The sequence below is a fragment of the Protomyctophum parallelum genome (genome assembly GCF_964188405.1).
Source record: "Protomyctophum parallelum genome assembly, chromosome: 4".
In the NCBI taxonomy this organism is placed as follows: Eukaryota; Metazoa; Chordata; class Actinopteri; order Myctophiformes; family Myctophidae; genus Protomyctophum; species Protomyctophum parallelum.
The window spans coordinates 48826341-48848242 of NC_139700.1; the positions used below are offsets into that span (position 1 = coordinate 48826341).

Below are 21902 nucleotides of genomic sequence, written 5' to 3' on the forward strand. Positions count from 1 at the left end.
CCCCCTGGCCAGCCGGGGCGCCTGATGGAGGGGAAAGGAACTGATCGGAATAACGTGTTCCTTCCACGCGCTATGTCCGGCCGGGGAAACTCCCGTCAGGTGAAAAGAAACAGCTTGGACTCCTCATGCATAGAAGGAAGCATGAGGTCAGTGTCGTCGTCCCCCCGTCCCCCCCCCCAGGTTGGCAGAGGAAGTGTAGCGCCCAGGATTACATTAGATAATTGACACTGGGTGAAATAATGAGTTACAAAATTGGGGGATAAAAGAAAAAAAAAAGACAAGCAAGCATTGAGACAACCACTGCTTTAACTGGAGGGAGAGGACAAGTCGGAGAGTTTTTTTTTTGTTTAATGACTTTCACAATAATATTGGTAAACTGTTACTGTTCAGTAAACATGATAATGTTCTCTAAAGTCCACACAAGGTTTGGTCCTTGTTTATACACAGAATGTACTGTATTCATTAGCATAGGCCTACTGTATGCATTTCATTGTTCCACATTATGTCCAAACTAGAGCCGGACTGATATCGGTTTGCCTGATATATATTTGACCTTTTGATGACCTTTTGTATCCACTTTGGACCTGGTGTCCATATTTTAGGCGTGGCATTATATAGATGAAAATGTAAAAAAAAAAAAATGTCTAAAAGCGCAGTATGCATGAGCTTGTAGATCAGATGTGTTTGAATAGGGCTTAAGTGGTTAAATAAAATAAATACTTTTTCAAAAATATCGGTCAAACCATCGACAATCAGCCTTAGGATTCTCCGTAATCGTGATGGAGACTCAAAGATCTGGCATCTGTCAGGCTCTTTATGGACATTTACTGCATTGCCGGTATTATAAGACGTTACGTTATACTTTAGCTATTGAAAAAATAGCAGATCTACAAGCTCATGAGCTATGAGCTTGTAGGTCTTGGAGGTCCTTGACATGGAAAATGTTTGAGAACGACTGACACATAGAAACATGAGGTTTTTCAGATTTAGAAGACATTTGTAGAATCGTCCAACGGGGGGGGTTCATGATGATTGAACACGGCTATTGACAGGCTAAGCAGAAGTTGGTCTCCTGTATGGATGGACCGTGAATCCAGCGGGTCACTGCTCATGTTTCTTCCACTTCTCTCTCTCTGGTCTCCTTGTGATGCTTCTTCTGAAGCTCTGGTCTTCACTGCACCTGCGCGAGGAGCTGCTCTCGGCGCTCAGCGCTGATAAAGAAGCGTAGTTTCCGCGGCAGCAGCGTCACCTCCACCGGCATGGCCTCGTACTCCTCGTTGTCGATGTTGTAGAAGCCGCCCGTGTCCTGTTGTAGGGTCAGGGCAAAAGACGGGACGTTATCATAAAATGACACAAGCTCAATGTAGTGTAGGTACTGTATACTCCACGAATAGATCTTCAAGCTACGGCGTGCTGTGACATGTTAGCTTGAAGATCGGTTCTTTGCGGCAAGTGAAAAGATTGAGTGATACCATTGATACCATCTGTAGTATTTCAGGGGTTTGTTTTTGAGTCAATGTTGTTTTTGGCAGCAGATTTTAGTTTTAGTCATAGTCTCTTGAACAGGTTTCGTTTAGTTTTAGTCACCTGGAATGTCTTGTATTTTGGTGGGCGTTGATGCCATCGTAATGACACTTACACTTTACAATAGCAATCTATAAGCTCACAAGTTGTGAGCGCTATTTTCAGCATGCAACCAAGTGTAAAATGACTCATACTGGATCTCTTGTCCACTAGTCCCTTCCTAACATTTTAGTTTTTATTTGTTGACGAAATTGTCAGTACATTTAGTCATAGTTTTAGTCATCATGGCTTAGTTTTCGTTTAGTTTTTTTCTGTGAAAAAAGGTAGTCGACGAACATTTTTCGTCATAGTCGATGAAAACAACACTGTTTTTGAGTCCATGATAATGAGTAAAGTTCCTCCGAGTGGAGGAACATCTGACCTCGGGCAGCTGCAGGTGACAGGCTCCCACTTCCAGGTTTGTGCCGTGTTTGGTAAACAATGATGGATCCTCTCCTTTCTTTGTTCTACAATTAAAGAATATAATAGTTTAATTTAAAAATGTTATAATTTTTAACAAACTAGCCGTCTGTACATCATGCGTGCACGACGTGTAAATATATACAGCTACTGACCCCACTGTGATGAACTCTTGCACGGTGAAGTTGTCTGGCTCCGCACAGATCATCAGGGAGTCGTTTATCCGCTGAGAGGAGAGGAGATGCATGGACGGGTTAAATGGCATTATATTCTGAGGGGTAATTAATAGGCTACAACTACAGTATTTAACCCATTTAGACCTGAGGACGATTCTACATATGTCTTCTAATAATCAGACAGTTTTCTGAAAAACCTCATGTTTCTATGTCAGTCATTCTCAAACTATTTCATGTCAAGGAACCTCAAGATTATTATGTAATCGGCCGCCGACCTCCATCTGAAATTATGTTGTTCCAGAAGCAAAGATTTGAGTTAAAAACATTCGCTCTGAAAGAATATATATATTCAAAGATTTGTACTACATTTTCAAGATTTAAAAAAGAATAGCAGACCTATACAATCTCGTAGCCCGGCACTCGGTGCCGCGCTACGAGCTTCTAGATCTGCTATTTTTTCAATAGCTAAAGTATAACCTAACGCTTAAAATACCAAAAGGGGTTCCCGTACAGAATGGGTTTTAACGGTCATAGTTGTATAAGTATAGACTGGTGTCTCCACTGACCCTCTCCACTGGGTTGTTGTTGTGTGTTTTAATCATCAACTCGTGTGTGGACAGATGCTGTTCCTCCCACTCCGGCTCCGGCTCCTCTTCTTTTGGAGGCTCTAAAACAAACAAACGGACAAACAAACAGAGCCCCACAAAACGTCTTAATGCCTGATTTATACTCCAAAACAGTAGTTCTACAAGATCAGAACAGATTGTAGTCGTCTATTTTCTGGTGCACGACAAAAGCAACGACTAAGTGCAGGAGTTATATTCATGAGGGAGCCTCGTGTTGAGTGCAGCGACGTAGACGTTACCGATAACAGGTGGGCTCCAGTAGTTCTTTTGTTTTTTTTATATATTTTTTATCCCACGATTTTGTAACCCATTTTTCACCCCTGTGTCAATCATCTAATGTGATCCTGGGCTCTACACACCCTCCGCCAACCTAGTACCCATATATGGGGGACAAGGGGAGAGCAACGGACTTGAACTCATGCTTTCCTTCATGCCTGAGTGTCCAAGTTGCTCCTTTACACCTGACAGGGGGGAGTTTCCCTGGTTGGACGTAGCGCGTGGAAGGAACACGTTATTCCAACCAGTTCCTTTCCCCTCCATTAGGCGCCCCAGCTGGCCAGGGGGAGGCAGTTTCATTTATATATTTTTATATTTATATAAATATTTATATTTATGAGGGAGCCTCGTGTTGAGTGCAGCGATGTAGACGTTACCTGGTAACGGTGGGCTCCAGTAGTTCTTAAGCCTGCGGATGATGCGATTGAGCAGGTTGGGCCTCACATACTTCTCGATGACCAGGTCGGGGGGCCGGAGGCTGGGGGCCAGGTAGGACACTGAGACACTGCGAACCTGAGGCCACTCCTAAAGGGACGGAAAGGTGAGAGGTCAGCATGACGTGTGGGGACAACAAGCTACTCATCAATTAACCCATTTTGACCTGAGATCAGATTCTAAAAATGTCTTCTACATCCTGACAGTTTTCTGAAAAAGCTATGTTTCTATGTCGGTCGTTCTTCGATTTGTCAAAAGTAGCAGACCTACAAGCTCGTAGCGCGCCACTCGGTGGCGCGCTATGAGCTTGTAGATCTGTTATTTTTCAATAGCTTTAGCATAACATAATGCTAACACCAAAAGGGGTTTCCGCCCCAAAATGGGTTAAATGGCACGACAAGTCACCCATGTGTTATGTAGACGGAAACGAGGACTTACTTGCAACGTGCTAAACCAATGTGCTGCCATCGTCTTCATTGGTCCAAGGTACCAAAATCTAAAAAGGAAAATAAATGAATGTACAACTCAATCAAGCAAGTTTATCTATTCAGAAAATTAGGTCTTATAGGGCCGATTCATACTCCTATTTTAGAGCCGAATAAAAGTCGGTTCGGCTCTGTAGAGCCTACAATGTGACGTCATTTGAGGTTCGGGGGGGGCGGGTACCGTCCTAAAGTCGGCTCTTCGGTGCTACTGAAAACTTCTGACGAGCCAAAATCATTTCGGCTCTACAGCACCGAAACAGCGGTGAAATAGGAGTATGAATCGGCCCTCAGAATACAACTTAAGTTGGTAGTCATTCTTACTTGCTGATCTTAGCAGCCACATCTCTAAAAGCACCCCAGCGCAGTCCCATCAGAGCGAACACTGGCTGATCTTTGTCCCCCTACAGGAAAACAACAAAAAAAAGACACTGCAACTTTAGCTGCAACTCTAGAATTAAATAGTAGTGAGAATTGCAGTCTGAGTGTGTTAATCATCAATAATGAAATTGTGTTGTTGACACATGCAGGGTTGGTTATACCGTACATTTGTTAATACAAAACTCTCACTTTGATTTGTAGCACGTCGAGAGGAACCGTCTCTCCCTTCAGAATGGACAGGGTGGCTGATGTGATGTGTCTACAATGTGGGAGAAAGAAACACCTTACATTTGTACCCCATTTTACCTCCCAATTGAGTCGTTTTGCCAATTAATCCCCCATATATTTTATGGCTAACTCTAAATGATGTGTCATACAAAAAATAGCAAATGTATCTCACACGTACAGTACATATGCATCGTGATGTGACACATTGTGCGCTTGCACAGATTAGTCTTATTTTTCTAATTCATATGCCTATGACATTGCCCAAAATAGTTGACGCCAGGGTGAAGGTGCTCCCATTATGGGCGGGAACCCCTTTTGGTGTTTTAAACATTGTTATAATTTAGCTATTGAAAACTACAAGCTCATAGCGCGCCACCGAGTGGCGCGCTACGAGCTTGTAGTTCTGCTATTTTTTTTTTATCCTGAAATTTTATCAAATCAAAATTTATCAAATTTGGAATATATATTTGATATAACGTTTTTAACTCAAATCTTCTTACATAACATTTTTGGGTTCCTTGACATGAAATATTGAGCACCAACTGATATAGAAACATAGGCATTTCAGAAAACTGTCAGGATTTAGAAGACATTTTTTTTAATTCAGGCCAAAATGGAAATGGGTTAATAATAATAAACACATATGTGGTGGGAAGGAATACCAGTCTTAATCAACCCCACGATGAGTGCCACACTGCTACTTACTTGACCTGGTTGTCGCTGTGGAGGTGGAGGCTGGGACTCAGAGAGTTGCTGGAGCCCAGGGGAATGAAGCCGATAGGGATCAGGCTGAATGCCTCCTGTTGGTTTAAAACACAGCCATCAGTGACTCACAACTGGTACCAGTGTAGTTTTCGACTAAAACTATGACAAAAAAAAATCGTCGACTACCTTTTTCCACTGAGGAAAACTAAATAAACTAAGCTATGATGACAAAAAACTAAATATACTGGACAGTTTTGTCAACAAATACAAACGAGACTAAAATGTTAGGAAGGAACTAGTGGACAAGAGATCCAGAATAAGTCATTTTACACTTGGTTGCATGCTGAAAATAGCCGATCTACAAGCTCACAACGCGTCGCGCTGTGACGCGTTGTGAGCTTGTAGATCGGCTATTTTCAGCAAGTGTAATAACAGTCATTACGACGGCATCAAGGCCTGACAAAATACATTTTAGTCGACTGTAGATTAAGTCGACTAAAATAATTTAGTCTACTAAAACTAGACTAAACACAGACATTCCAGGTGACTAAAACAACACTGACTGGTACAGACAAACTGTCTCACCTACACATACAGCTTTTTATTGTCTTGCTTTCATATTTACAGTATATGAATGTACACTACAAACAAGGCATCCTGGCCTGGGGGTGTGAATAGTTGAGCCTCAGAGCCCTCTGGTGGTCATATCTTCAGATACAGCGACACATGCAAACAGCATGCAGCCACATTCATTTATATTTTCAGTGGCACAACTAAAAAAAGAAACCTGTACCGGTATCTACTATAAACTATTTGAAACAACCCCTTAGACCTGGAAAGCCTATAGCCTATGGTGTTATTATACCTTTGAAAGCAGAAAAGCATTATTCTTTTTCAAATTGCATTTAACTCCCATTTCATTTTATATGGTTATAACTTATAATGTGGTTATATTCATATAGAAAACAGAATAAATGATTATTATAACTAAAGCTAGCAAAATAAACTAGAATAAAAAACAGTACAGTACAGTAGTGCATTCCGTGGATGCAGAGGTTGTTGTTTTAGTGCGTCCCTTAACTATAAACTGCGTTTTGGGATGCAAAATGCACCCTATTTGAATTTAAACAGTATGATATACCCACTTGATCTGCCCTCCGCAGCATGCCGGTGACGACTTCCTGTAAGGTCCCGTCGCCACCGGCAACGATCAGCATGTCGGTCTGCTCCATGAGGTCGATCAGCTTCTTGGCCTGACCTTCGTAGTCCGTCTGAAGGAAATAATCACAACGTCAAGCACACAAACAGACAGAGCAGCTTCTTGGCCTGACCTTCGTAGTCCGTCTGAAGGAAACAATCACAACGTCAAGCACACAAACAGACAGAGCAGCTTCTTGGCCTGACCTTCGTAGTCCGTCTGAAGGAAACAATCACAACGTCAAGCACACAAACAGACAGAGCAGCTTCTTGGCCTGACCTCCGTAGTCCGTCTGAAGGAAACAATCACAACGTCAAGCACACAAACAGACAGAGCAGCTTCTTGGCCTGACCTTCGTAGTCCGTCTGAAGGAAACAATCACAACGTCAAGCACACAAACAGACAGAGCAGCTTCTTGGCCTGACCTCCGTAGTCCGTCTGAAGGAAAGAACCACAAGGATACACCGGAGAACTCACCAGTTTACCAAGTCGCCACGGCGAAAATTCTTCATCAATGTCTTCATCGTTATGCTAACATGCTGTCTTCATCTGTGTAGTATGTCAAACTCACAGATGTTATTGTTCATTTCTAAAGTGATCAAATTATTTTGTGCAATTAAATGGTCAGCTAGATGATGATAAAAAGGTGAGTATGTGAATACCAATGATAAGTAGGCCGGCTATAACCATTTCAGGAATTGTTTATTAATGAATTACATTGTTTCGGTACTTTGGTGTTTAAACTTTTAGTGTTCCTTCTTTCTCTAGTGTTAACTCTAAACCTCTCTCTCTCTCTCTCTCTCTCAACTAAAATGCACTAAATCGCAGCGAGTTGGTAAACTGGCGAGTTCTCCGGATACCCATCACAACATCAAGCACAAACAGACTCAAATAGACCTGATGATAATTTTTCAACATGATGATAATGATGAAGTAACGATACCTTGACCACGGTTACTTCCACACCAGCCAGGTGCAAAATGGGAGCTGCATTCTTTTCAAATAAGTTGTTGGCTTTCCTGGTGAGAGGAGAGGGGGAGCAGGGGGTTAGAAAGATTGATCGTAGCGATGTATTGAAAATGAATTGAAAACGGTGGGCCTATTGTAAACAAGTGTACCGGTAATGCTTTTATGGTGTCGTCCACTCACAGTTAAAGCTGATAAGCAATAATATGTCACATTTTTAATGACTTTTTTTTTTCTGTTTCAGGCAGCCAGCAATGGGTAGAACTCACCCAAACAAAATGTAGTCTCTGTGACACATCTAGGGGCTGCAATCTGTTCCTAGAAGATTTGTCATTGGTCGGAAAAAAAACCCCGGTCGCAATGACTAAACCAATCAGGAAGCAGACAGGCAAATCGACCAATGACAAAGCCTCTAGGAACATCTTTGAATGCAGATTGTGGCCCCTAGATGTGTAGATTTTTTTTGGGGGAGCGTTCTACCTAATGCTGGCTGTCTGAAAAAGGGTCATTCAAATGTTGACATTATTGCTTATAGCAGCTTTAACAGTTTTTTTGTATAGAGTTGTGCTTGAAATGTACTGTATTTCTGCAAACTGTTAATGAATACTTCAAATCAATTGTAAGAGATTCCGTTTTGTCATACCCTCCGCAAGCTGCAGGATTTAGGATCACAGTGGCTTTCCTCAGTGGCTCCTGTGGCCTGATCTGTTGACGGCCAAATTCCTAACAGAGAGATAATAGTATTATATATATATTTATATATATTTTTTAAAGGCAAGTGCATGTTTGATGTTACAGGAGATCTCACACAACAGGACACATTTAATGTCTTACCCTGGCCTCAAGGCATGCCTCTCTCCGTAGAAGATTGTCACTGATAATAAAACAAAGGACATTATGTTAACACATAAACGCAGATACACTTCTACAGTATGTATGTCTGTCTGTCTGTCTGCCTGTCTGTCTGTCTGACCGGTACAGACACTGTTTGTGACGTGCTGTGGACCTCAACATTCTTAATGTCAGGGACCCACAACCTGGCAGCCTTTAATCAAGACTATCATAGATGTATGTTTTATCGAGTCTGACTATTACTGTGGCATCTATCTATGATGATCATAAATATAATGACTCAACATCGTTCAAATACATCTATGATAGTCTTGATCCAAGGTAGCCATGGTTCACATGACGCTCATGACAGTCATATGTTTCAGGGCTAGATGATCCAAGGTAGCCATGGTTCACATGACGCTCATGAGTGTCATGTTTCAGGGCTAGATGATCCAAGGTAGCCATGGTTCACATGACGCTCATGAGTGTCATGTTTCAGGGCTAGATGATCCAAGGTAGCCATGGTTCACATGACGCTCATGACAGTCATATGTTTCAGGGCTAGATGATCCAAGGTAGCCATGGTTCACATGACGCTCATGAGTGTCATGTTTCAGGGCTAGATGATCCAAGGTAGCCATGGTTCACATGACGCTCATGACAGTCATATGCTTCAGGGCTAGATGATCCAAGGTAGCCATGGTTCACATGACGCTCATGACAGTCATATGTTTCAGGGCTAGATGATCCAAGGTAGCCATGGTTCACATGACGCTCATGACAGTCATATGTTTCAGGGCTAGATGATCCAAGGATAAACTGGCACTAAATAGACAGTTGAGCATCTATAATAGAAAACGTATAATCTTAAACAATCAAGTTGTTAGTGTGGTTCTAATAATCTGGATATAATCCACTATAGATGACTATAGGCTAGCAGACGCACACACACACACACACACACACACACACACACACACACACACACACACACACACACACACAAACACACCTACCAGTGTTTCCCGTACAGCCAGTGTCCACCGTAGGACAGAACACACACAGCGAACGTGGATTTCTTCCAGTGGTTTCTCAGAGTTTTGAACACTTTCACAACCCGAGCCATGGTTGGTCTGTTGTTGTTCCTCTTCTAAACCTATATGATGAGTTATGATGACATCAGCTTCATGTCTAGACATGCAGTAAGAGAATATTCTATTAATTTAACACACCACCTGCCTCCTCTCATCCTTAGAGTATATATAGATATTAATCTAAGATCTCATTCTCAGCCTTAGATATACTCTAAGATCTCAGCGGTCAAATTACTACTAGCATGGGTTTTATTTATGGTGTAACACACAAACATGTCCGGGTCGAAGACAGTCCTACTGACTAATTGGTTCCGCTCTGAGGCGACTATTCAAGGTTGCATTTCAATTCCACAATTATACAAGACCCTGGCCTAAGGAGCCATTGTTTATTATTATTATTATTATTATTATTATTATTAGGAAGACATCTTACAAAAAAATAAAAAATAAAAAGAACAAACACCACACTTCCATTGGGTAAACGAATAATATGGGCCTCAGTATATGCAAACTACATTTCCCATAATCCCATAATCCCACAGTTCTCGACCCCTGAACCGTAGACTATAGTGCCAACCCCGCCTGAAGAGATTGTTACAGATGTTTATACACTTTCTAAACATCTTGTTTACTTTAAGTGCCTGCCGTGTGTATTACATTCAAATAAGTGTGCTCTCGTGTTGTAAATGTGCTTATGTTATTCCCCAAAAAATAAATAAATTAGCATTTCCTGCAGGCGGCATTTACAGGAGCTTCCGAACCCGAATGACAACCTGATTCCAAACAGTCCATCATGGCGGCGCAGATGGCGGTAAATTCGGGTATGAAATACCTTTTTTTATTCCCACAAGCGACGAATTCAACATTCACTGTTGTTATATTTGACATTGTTATTCATGAAGAAGCGCTTTATGTTATTATGTTATTATGGACAGTGTGGTTCTATCTGAGACGGACCGGCCACATGGTGGTGATATTGACATGAGCTGCGTAACTCGCCGGCTAGGCTAACGGAGCTAACGTTAGCATGCTGATGTCAACACACACATCCACTGTCAGACTCAGGGGTTCCCAAACTTTTTCATGTCAAGGACCCCCAAATTGATACTAATTAATTATCCCCGCGGACCCCCATTTGGAAAAGACATGCAAGGGACCCCCATAAGAGAAGATTGTTATTGTCTCTCTAGCAGTGATTCTCAAGCTGTTTAATTTCAAGGACTCCCAGTTTGACATGCATTAGTCTATACGGACCCCCCCATTTAATGGTATTTATATCTCTGGGACCCTCAATCTATATTGTAAAAATCAATGTTATTTTTGAGAGTGTACAAATGTAACGGTTCCATTTGTACACTCTCAGAGTTACAGACCCATAAGGGTCCATTTGGTTTCAAACTGTCATTTAGCTGGGGGGACCCCTGGAACTCCCTCAGGGACCCATAGGGGGTCCCCGGACCCCAGTTTGGGAACCACTGTAGTAGACCTATTCATATAATGCGATGGGGAAGACACTTATATGTCATTATTTACTTTTAAAATGACGGTTATCACGAGAAAAGTGACTTGTTTATTCAAACCAACACTGGACTGTCAAAATGTCTTAGTTGTGAACTGGAACGACATATTTTCAGATGGGGGTCGGCGGCCAATTACATATAAATCTTGGGGGTCCTTGACATGAAAATGTTTGAGAACGACTGACATAGAGACATAGGGTTTTTCAGAAAACTGTCAGGATTTAGAAGACATTTGTAGAATATTTTCTCAGGTCTAAATGGGTTAAGGGAGCTAGTAGAGAGGATGTAAGTCCAAGATACCTTGGAGTGTTGGAGTCAGGTTGTAACTCAAGGCCAGACACCTGCAGGGTTCGTGTGGGCTGAGGCTTGCTTGATCATGATCCCCTGCGGAAGGTCAAAGTCTTGAAGGTCTTGTAGATCTGACTCTGTGTCCTACTGCTGGGGAACTTGCGGAGCGTTGTTGGATATGAACTGAACGTGTTTTCGGATTTTTAGCAGCGTTTTTCCCCTCTTTTTTCCGAAAAACAAGTCCAGTGTGCAACCAACCTTTTAAAGGAAGATTCTGGGGAGTTGAGCTTGTTGGAGATTCCTGAGTGTGTTGGTTGGATTCTGTTATAATAGGAAAAGGGCTACTCTTGTGCTCTTGTATACTATTCAGGTTATCCTGATGATGTCAGAGTGATAGAGCGTAGTCATTTCCATATATGGAGATCCAGGTGATGATGACCCTATATGGAATTCGTGATGTCAAACGTAGATAATGTCTACTAGTCCGCTCTATTGTGGAGATTCAGCCGATCATGTCGGCGACATTTATCCGCTCCATATATGGAGATTGGAGATGTGTGACGAAGTAATTCAGTAATGTCGAGGTTGTAGTGTCAACGTGTCAGGTGTTTGTACGTGTTTATGAGCGTGTCTGTGTTGCCGCTTTATGGTTTAATATATATATACCATTGGCATTTGGCAAACATCATATACTTGTTTGACAGCGCTATCATCAGTCAGTGACGGTGTTGAACTGGCTCTGTCTACTCTGTCTACAATCTACAAGCTCACATGTTGCAGGCTAGAGGCTAGCATTGGAAATGTGGATTCTAGGGGATTGTAGTTTTAACAAGCCCACATTGATGAAACTAATTAATTACCAGCTGCATTATTATTATCTGCGGGGGTCCGCTATAACTGCCTCTGTGTCAGTTTCAGCGCAGTAGTTTAGGTAGGAACCAAAATTCTCTAAGGCGGAACTATTGTGTTCCTCTGAGTCATATTTGCGGTGCGCACATACATCAGCTAATTGGAAAACTAGCTGGACTACAGGACTAGAGGACTAGTACTGGACTAGAGGACTAGAGGACTACTGGACTAGCTTGCACATCGATAGACTCCGCTTGCTATTGCATACATAGCAGCTGTTAAAAAAAAAAAACGTGTTCCTATCACACAAAGATTTGGCAGCCTCCCTGTAGTAACTCCGAGGACCCCCTATGTTGATGACCCACTAATCATTAAGTGTTTGTAAAATGTGTGTGTACTGTGTGTGTGTGTGTGTGTGTGTGTGTGTGTGTGTGTGTGTGTGTGTGTGTGTGTGCAGGAGCCAGTCTGTGGGGGCCACTGAAGGAACTGTGGGAGACGGTGGAGGGGGCCGTATGGAGGAGACAGCCAGACAGCGTCCACCTCCTCGACCTGCAACTCAAGAAACACAAACCACACTTCCTGTCGCTCTACAGGAACCCTGTGAGTGTCTCTCTCTCACACACACACACACACACACACACACACACACACACACACACACATATTTGAATTATTTTTATTTGGATCTGCACAAGAGGCGCAATACAATGGACCCAAACACTGATCAGAATTAGGTTACATTATATGGTCCAACCAGATATAACTGCTGCACATGCTTAACACACAGAGGGAAAAGAAAATAAAAAAATATATATAGCACATCGATGACATACTATTACTTGACACTACTAGACAGGATGTTTGTTTTGGGTTTTTTTTAAGCCACCTAGGGATAAATGAAACAACGCCTTCTCCAGATAGACGGACTGCCCATAATAACTGAGACGGAACAGTATTTAGGCAACTTTTTGCATTTGTCTTTTGCAATCCACCCATTTGCAGACCCCTGAGCACAAGTTTCACACACACACACACACACACACACACACACACACACACACACACAAAAGTAGCCTCAAAGAGGTGCTTTACTTTGGTACCGATTATTTTACACCTCTGTCTTCAATCTCTCCTCCTTTCAGCCAAAGAGTGCCGAGCAGAGGGAGAAGGTGCGCAAGGCCAGCACGGAGGGAATCGCCATCCAAGGTCAGCAGGGGTCGCGGCTCCTGCCGGAGCAGCTGCTGTCCGAGGCCTTCATCCTCAGTGACCTGTTTGACATCGGGGAGGTGGCGGCGCTGGAGCTGCTGCTGGCAGGTACTGTGTCCACAGTTAGAAAGGTTCACAGAGAAGACTGTGCACTAGGGCTGCAAATAACGATTATTTTCATAATCGATTAATCTGCCGATTATTTAAACGATTAATCGGATTATGACACTTATTTATCTATGATTAGGCTGCTATTCAAATAAAAGTCAAACTAAATTAATTAAAGCAACTCATGGTGTCTTTAGGCTTATTCTGACTGCATACATTAATTAAAGAATAGCTACACATGTGTCAGTCTAGAAGGAACAGTACTCTTCTGAACTCAAATACATAGGTCATTTAAAAATAAATATTGTTCTTGTTCTTGATATTATATTCGTTTTGTGTCATATTTTGCTTTGCAGTCACTACTGTGCAACTATCTTCAGATTGTAAGGGAAGAGAGATGGCTCACTTCTCTTTTACTTTACTCACACTTAACACTGGAAAAACTGTGTTGCAGCCCTACTGTGCACATCTCAATGCCTATATTCAGGCCAGGTGCTGGAGGTCAGGCATCAAGGCAAAACCTCAAGGAAGAGAGGAAGAACATACCAGTACAAACGCATACAAACACACCAGTTTGTAGAGCTCCGAGACTTACTTTATTCCATTCTGGGCGGGAACCCCTATTTGTATCTTACCCCCTCAGGCCGGGAACCCATATTTGGGTTCTGTACAGTATGTACAGTATTAAAAAATGTAAACATTTTGATTCTGCTATATCAATATTTGAAATATCAGAAACCTTAGGTCAGGATTTAGAGGCGTTTTTAGAATCGGCCTTAGGCCTAAATGGGTTAAGGCAACACTTAAATGCAACGTTTCGACAGACCGACTAGGTCTCCATCAGGCAAATATTCAATATTTGCCTGATGTAGTTTAGGTAGGAACCAAACTTCTCTCAGGCGGAACTATTGTGTTTTTACTAATAAAGTAAGTCTTGGATGTTCTTCCTCCACTGTAAGAAAGACATTAACCCAGGAACCCCTTTTGGTGTTTTAAGCATTATGTTATACTTTAGCAATTGAAAAATAGCAGATCTACAAGCTCAGACTTGTAGGTCTGCTCTTTTTGAAAAACCGTGAAAATGTGCAAATTCTAATCTTTGAATATATATTGTTACAAAGTGAACATTTTAACTCAAATCTTTGCTTCTGGGGAGGTCCCTGGAACAACATATTTTCAGATGATGGGGGGGGGGGAGGCATATTACCGGTACATATAATTTTTGGGATCCTTGACATGAAATATTGAGCACCACTGGTACAGAAACATAAGGTTTTTCAGAAAACTGTCATGATTTAGAACTTGGAAGACATTTAAAGAATGTCGACGTCAGGCCTAAATGGGTTAAAGTGCATGGTATTCTAGAGGTGCAACAGTTAATCAAACTAATAGATTGAATCGAATGAATGAGGAAACGCTTTTCAGTTCTTTCAAGTTTGAGCCAATACAAAAAGATGTGATTATTATGCGATTAACTACACAAATCATGTGATTAATCACGATGAAAGTAAATTATTGTTGGACAGCACTGCTTTTTTTTTAATGTTTATTTATTTGGTTTACAAGATGCACACTGTATCATCGTTAGATCCACATATATAGACCCACCCACATATAAAACAAATATGGGTAAATCCACTTTCCACAGCACTGCCACTCAGGTTGGAATGCCCTGCCCCCTTCCCTCAACACAAACAAATCACTGGCTTCCTTTAAAACCGGTCTGAAAAATCACCTATCAATGTCAGCGGGTCAAAAGGAGAGAAGATGACTGCGCAACCTCTCTATACCCCCCCCCCCCCCCCCCCCCCTCTGAGTGATTTATTTGGTATTTAGATTTGTTGGTACTTACACCTGTAAATAGTATTCATGTTTTTGAGGTATCTCGATTACTGTCATCATTGTGTTGTGAAAGCCTTTTTTCGGTGCTATCCTTTTGGATAAATGTGCTTTGACTGTATACCATGTACTGTTTTGCATTTGTTATTGTCTAATAAAATAATCAATCAATCAATCAAAGATCAGCACTAATCTCTCCACCCTATGATCTGTGTCTTGTCACCAGCTGAACACCAGCAGCCATACTTCACAGGTCTGACCCGAGGCCTGGTGGCCGTGCTGCTGTACTGTAGTAGATACTGTACTGTAGTAGATCAACACTATGATCTGTGTCTTGTCACCAGGTGAACACCAACAGCCATACTTCACCGGTCTGACCCGAGGCCTGGTGGCCGTTCTGCTGTACTGGGACGGGAAGCTGTGCGTGGCCAACTCCCTGCGCTCCCTCATCCAGTCCCGCCACGGCAAGACCTTCACCCTGGAACTGAGGTCAGCACACACACACGCACACACACACACACATTACACACACACACACACAGGTTTTTTTAAGATTAATTAAAGGACCACTTCACCACTTTTCAACCTATCTTCATATAATAGGTCCTCACTAATAATCATGAAAGAATGGTGCAATTTTTTTCTACTCTGTCTGTGTCTCATAGGAGGGCTGTGGGCAGTTCAGAAACCGTCCTCCAGTGACATCATCGATGGGGAATGCAAGCTAATAGAAACGGCAGGCTTTCTAGTCCTGAAAAGTTGCAATGCGAAAATGGAAGCCATCAAAAATCTGCCTAATGACGATGTCACTGGAGGACGGTTTCTGAACTGCCCCACAGCCCTCCTATGAGACACAGACTGAGTAGAAAGAAATCGTGCAATTTTATCATGATTATTAGTGGGGACCTATTATATGAAGATAGGTTGAAAAGTGGTCCTTTAAGAGTATTTGAATTTGTCAAACTAGTAATCTATTATCACAACTCTCTAAATTCCACACCCATGTTTCTTTGTGCGCATTGAACACAATGCAAAATAAATGTGCGCTTTGAGCACAGCTTTGAGCGTGGTTCGTGCATGCGGAGTACGCACAAGTGCCGTTCACGCCGGTGCTTTGTGGCATGTGATACGTCACTGATGCTTTCAACCCAGCTTTGTGCAGGTCTACATTTTCCGAAGCATCTCCCATAAACCCTAATATAGTAATATTATGTTATGTGATATATTTAGTTTACTAACATTTTTCACAAATCGCAGTTTGTAACTTTTCAGTCATGAGATGTGTTATTGCTTTAATTTATGTGGACGTACAATATGCACATGGACAGGCTGGGTGCCGGGCTGAAGAAACTTCAGCAGATACTGGATGGAGCCCTGTTGCACACCACCGGTACAAGAAAGACTTTCTTTATTGAGAATTCTGACAACGTTTCCATCTATTTGACGATGACCTGATGAAGATCAAATAGTTCGAAATGTCAGAATTCTCAATAAAGAGCGTCTTTCTTGTACCTGTGGTGTGCATTGCTTTAATTAATGCCTTTGCTCATGCATTCACTGTGGTCAAATAAATAAAACGTGTTTGTTTGTTGGTTGTCTGTCTCCTGCTCAGTGGGGAGCTGGTGGCGTTGGCCACTCGGTTCACAGACGAGCTGATGAGCCAGGGCCTGACGCAGCGCATCCTCACGCTGGTGGAGGAGATCCAGGTGACCCGCGAGTTTGAGCGTCTGCAGAAGGAGCGCGGTCTGGGAAACGAGAAACACAGGAAGGAGGTGAGAGAGCTCCACGTTTGGTGGGAACGATGAGACATTGTTGCATCCTTCTCCTTTTGTCCTGCCGGGAAAAAGTCCTTTTGGTGTTTGAAGGATTATGTTATACTTTAGTTATTGAAAAATAGCAGATCTACAACCTCATATAGATTATGTCACCAATAGAGGGTATGCGTGTGACATCATCGTACCTGGAAGTTATGCGGGAACTGAGTGGCAAAAAACTAATTTCTGGCCTTGACAGGCCCATACATCCAAACAGAAAAGTCCTGTCTGATTGCATTAAACAATGTTAAACTCGCCAACATTGCAGCTGAACGAAAAGCTTGAATTATCCTCTTTCTATCTGCAAAGTTTTTGTTTCATGAAAATCCACCATAGAAACGTTATGATTAGCTGTACTTTCTGTCAAGAGAGAGAGTTTGGAAGTGCTTGTTTAACATAACACAACATTTTGCTGCCTCCTGCATTATGTGACATTTAGAAACAGGCGGTACGGCAGGACGGTGGAGTGATTTCCAACGAGCGCTTCCAAACTCCAACGCTCCATGCTGCTCAATGTTTTGCCACTCAGTCTAGATGAGGGGGGCGTGTCCTGATAGGAAAACCATGCATGTGCATACTCTCTATTTTGCTTTGACAAAAAAGAAAACGTCACACAGTAAACTTAAAGGAATGTGGATTTATTTTCTCCCCCTCAGGTATCTGACCTCATCAGAGAGTGCAGACAGGCCCTGGCAGACTGCCTGTTCTCCTGGACCTGCCAGTCGTCGTTGACGCAAGACGACACCCTGGCTCTCATTGGACACTTGGAGACGGTGACCGCTGAAGCCGACGGCTCATTGGACAGCGTGAACATGGCTCTGGTCATGGCCCTGCTGTACTGCCTGGACGTCAGCTTCCTGGAGCAAGGCACGGAAGACCGAGAAGGTAGAAGGAACTGAAAGGAGGGACGGCTTAAGCCAAATTCCGGTTACGGTGAAATTGGTGACTACACAATCGTGTAGACGTCACATATGTGACCGGGGACAGTGGTTTAATATACAAGGGGGCCATGGTCATTTTTCAGTTCTTTACATATTATGAAACTGCACACTGTAACCTTTCATTCATATGATGTATTGCTCATTGAAATTGGGGGGGAAATCAAGAAGATATGACCTTTTGAAACTTGTTGAATTTCGGCACGTCACCATATTCACCATAATTTTGCCATGCTGGAGTGAGCGAGTGTGAGTGAGCAAGTGGCTGAGATTCTGGGTGTTGGAATTTGGCTTTAGTGTTTGATTGTTTTGGCTTTATGCAACTATAACTATGCATGTGACGAATGACCATAGACACTCAGATACGGCTGTAACTATCAATTATTCCCTTAACGATTATTCTGTAGATTACTGTGGCAGTATGTGTTATATGTACTGTATGTATGTGACTGTATCTTATCTGTGTGTGGTTCTGTAGACCTGCTCCAGGCCTTGCCCCTGACTGTATCTTATCTGTGTGTGGTTCCGTAGACCTGCTCCAGGCCTTGCCCCTGACTGTATCTGTATCTGTGTGTGGTTCCGTAGACCTGCTCCAGGCCTTGCCCCTGCTGACAGAGAGGCAGTACGTGTCTGCGGTGCACAGTCGTCTGATGGACGGCCAGCCCTGGAAGCTTCCGGGCCTGCAGGCAGTGTGCCGTCTGGCGTGGGCCCTGGCCCTCAGGGCGCTGTCCCAGCTACCACAGGGCTCTGGTAAGGCTGTACTGCAACACACTGGGCCCCCCTTGGCCCTCAGGGCTCTGTCCCAGCTACCACAGGGCTCTGGTAAGGCTGTACTGCAACACACTGGGCCCCCCTTGGCCCTCAGGGCTCTGTCCCAGCTACCACAGGGCTCTGGTAAGGCTGTACTGCAACACACTGGGCCCCCCTTGGCCCTCAGGGCTCTGTCCCAGCTACCACAGGGCTCTGGTAAGGCTGTACTGCAACACACTGGGCCCCCCTTGGCCCTCAGGGCGCTGTCCCAGCTACCACAGGGCTCTGGTAAGGCTGTACTGCAACACACTGGGCCCCCCTTGGCCCTCAGGGCGCTGTCCCAGCTACCACAGGGCTCTGGTAAGGCTGTACTGCAACACACTGGGCCCCCCTTGGCCCTCAGGGCTCTGTCCCAGCTACCACAGGGCTCTGGTAAGACTGTACTGCAACACACTGGGCCCCCCTTGGCCCTCAGGGCTCTGTCCCAGCTACCACAGGGCTCTGGTAAGGCTGTACTGCAACACACTGGCCCCCCTTGGCCCTCAGGGCTCTGTCCCAGCTACCACAGGGCTCTGGTAAGGCTGTACTGCAACACACTGGGCCCCCCTTGGCCCTCAGGGCGCTGTCCCAGCTACCACAGGGCTCTGGTAAGGCTGTACTGCAACACACTGGGCCCCCCTGGCCCTCAGGGCTCTGTCCCAGCTACCACAGGGCTCTGGTAAGGCTGTACTGCAACACACTGGGCCCCCCTGGCCCTCAGGGCGCTGTCCCAGCTACCACAGGGCTCTGGTAAGGCTGTACTGCAACACACTGGGCCCCCCTTGGCCCTCAGGGCGCTGTCCCAGCTACCACAGGGCTCTGGTAAGGCTGTACTGCAACACACTGGGCCCCCCTTGGCCCTCAGGGCGCTGCCCCAGCTACCACAGGGCTCTGGTAAGGCTGTACTGCAACACACTGGCCCCCCTGGCCCTCAGGGCTCTGTCCCAGCTACCACAGGGCTCTGGTAAGGCTGTACTGCAACACACTGGGCCCCCCTTGGCCCTCAGGGCGCTGCCCCAGCTACCACAGGGCTCTGGTAAGACTGTACTGCAACACACTGGGCCCCCCTTGGCCCTCAGGGCGCTGCCCCAGCTACCGCAGAGTTTAGAGTTTTATTAGGATCCCCATTAGCTGGTGCATAGCAGCAGCTAATCTTCCTGGGGTCCACACAGAACATAAAAACATGACATTCGACATGAATGACACTACAGGGCTCTGGTAAGGCTGTACTGCAACACACTGGGCCCCCCTGGCCCAGCTTCCACAGGGCTCTGGTAAGGCTGTACTGCAACACACTGGGCCCTGGCCCTCAGGGCGCTGTCCCAGCTATCACAGGGCTCTGGTAAGCAGGGTTGTTTTTGTCGACGAAAAATGTTCGTCGACTACCTTTTTTCACTGGCGAAAACTAAGCTATGCTGACTAAAAGTAAGACTAAATATATTGACAATTTCGTCAATAAATACAAAACTAGTCAAAAATGTTAGGAAGGGACTAGTGGACAAGAGATTCAGTATAAGTCATTTTACATTTGGTTGCATGCTGAAAATCTGCGACGCGTTGTGAGCTTGTAGATCGGCTATTTTGATGACATCTTCGGAAGTCCTTTTTATTAAGTGTGTGTGTGTGTGTGTGTGTGTGTGTGTGTGTGTGTGTGTGTGTGTGTGTTCGACTGTTCGTGCGACTGTGTGTGTTCGTGCGACTGTGTGTGTGTGTGTGTGTGTGTGTTCGTGCGACTGTGTGTGTGTGTGTGTGTTCGTGCGACTGTGTGTGTGTGTTCGTGCGACTGTGTGTGTGTTCGTGCGACTGTGTGTGTGTGTTCGTGCGACTGTGTGTGCAGCTCTGGTGGAGTTCACGGAGGCAGACGAGGCTCTCGCCGAGCTGGCCCTGCAGGGAGACGTCTTCCTGTTCCTGAAGGAGGGCATGCTGGGATGCGAGGGCTTCGCCCAGGAGGAGTTCTACATCCGTCGCTTCCACTCCCTCATCACAGACTTCCTGGCTCTCATGCCCATGAAGGTGAGAGTCCCTTTAGTTCCACTCCCTCATCACAGACTTCCTGGCTCTCATGCCCATGAAGGTGAGAGTCTCTTTAGTTCCACTCCCTCATCACAGACTTCCTGGCTCTCATGCCCATGAAGGTGAGAGTCTCTTTAGTTCCACTCCCTCATCACAGACTTCCTGGCTCTCATGCCCATGAAGGTGAGAGTCTCTTTAGTTCCACTCCCTCATCACAGACTTCCTGGCTCTCATGCCCATGAAGGTGAGAGTCTCTTTAGTTCCACTCCCTCATCACAGACTTCCTGGCTCTCATGCCCATGAAGGTGAGAGTCTCTTTAGTTCCACTCCCTCATCACAGACTTCCTGGCTCTCATGCCCATGAAGGTGAGAGTCTCTTTAGTTCCACTCCCTCATCACAGACTTCCTGGCTCTCATGCCCATGAAGGTAGTCTCTTAGTTCCATTCCCTCATCACAGACTTCCTGGCTCTCATGCCCATGAAGGTGAGGTGGTCAGGCTCCTACTTGGCCTCACACCCCGAACCCACCTCACCCCTGCCCTCTTTGACAGGCTGGAATGACTTAGGGTCGACGACAGAGTACAGCATCTTGCAATGGGTCTGGTCCACAAGATTCGATACACCACCAAGATACCCATGTACCCGTCTAAATACTTCCTTAATGTCAATGAAGTCCACACCCACAACACCAGAGGAAGTGCAACAAACCATGTACAACCCAGATACGGCACAAACAAGGGACTAAATTATTTTCGTTCCTATGCCACCAAAATGTGGAATGCCCTACCAACAGTCATTAAGACATGCGACTCCCTTGACTCCTTCAAAACCGCTCTCAAAGGGCACCTACGGACAGCTGCAATTCGAAACTGGCCCCCGTAAAATCTGAATCCCACCCACCCCTTTTTATGTTGTTTAGACTATGGCATATGATAGGTTCATTGTGTACTGGGTATCCCAGTTCCTTTGAGGCACTACGTAAAGTATGTATAGTGTGACTATCTTGTCTGTTGACTAGACATGCTTACTCTACTTATTAACTTCTCTCACTTGTGGATGAGAGCGTCTGCTAAATGCCTAAATTGTACATTTCATATTTACATATATCACGGTCATATTCTGTGAAGTCATCAGGGATGTTTTTTTCCCGTCAC

At 44.4% G+C, this 21902-nt stretch overlaps 2 protein-coding genes across 3 annotated transcripts in view; one reads left to right on the forward strand and one right to left on the reverse strand.

Annotated features, from left to right (window-relative positions):
- Positions 1 to 420: 420 nt before the first annotated feature.
- Positions 421 to 9620, reverse strand: agk (acylglycerol kinase). Of its 2 annotated transcripts, XR_014569119.1 has the most exons (15): positions 9307 to 9620; positions 8291 to 8330; positions 8100 to 8179; positions 7434 to 7509; positions 6438 to 6563; positions 5293 to 5387; positions 4549 to 4618; positions 4303 to 4382; positions 3935 to 3992; positions 3439 to 3586; positions 2726 to 2826; positions 2139 to 2209; positions 1946 to 2030; positions 954 to 1306; positions 681 to 694 (listed from the first exon to the last, which is right to left on the reverse strand). XR_014569119.1 is itself a non-coding variant. In XM_083762584.1 (14 exons), exons 1-14 carry the CDS (start codon positions 9414 to 9416, stop codon positions 1172 to 1174), a joined length of 1275 nt encoding a protein of 424 aa, XP_083618710.1. In that variant the 5' UTR covers positions 9417 to 9620; the 3' UTR covers positions 421 to 1171. The 2 variants fall into 2 exon arrangements, 1 of the variants encoding a protein (XP_083618710.1); XM_083762584.1 differs by having other exon boundaries at positions 421 to 1306.
- A 543-nt stretch (positions 9621 to 10163) lies between these two features.
- The window catches only part of nup205 (nucleoporin 205), an 85908-nt gene continuing 74169 nt past the window's right edge, over positions 10164 to 21902 (forward strand). Inside the window, exons 1-8 of the mRNA XM_083763391.1 lie at positions 10164 to 10205; positions 12499 to 12641; positions 13184 to 13355; positions 15539 to 15683; positions 16807 to 16966; positions 17665 to 17893; positions 18532 to 18696; positions 20573 to 20748. Of these exons, the coding sequence (XP_083619517.1) occupies positions 10178 to 10205; positions 12499 to 12641; positions 13184 to 13355; positions 15539 to 15683; positions 16807 to 16966; positions 17665 to 17893; positions 18532 to 18696; positions 20573 to 20748 (1218 nt within the window). The 5' untranslated portion in view covers positions 10164 to 10177. The remainder of the gene's footprint in view (positions 10206 to 12498; positions 12642 to 13183; positions 13356 to 15538; positions 15684 to 16806; positions 16967 to 17664; positions 17894 to 18531; positions 18697 to 20572; positions 20749 to 21902) is intronic.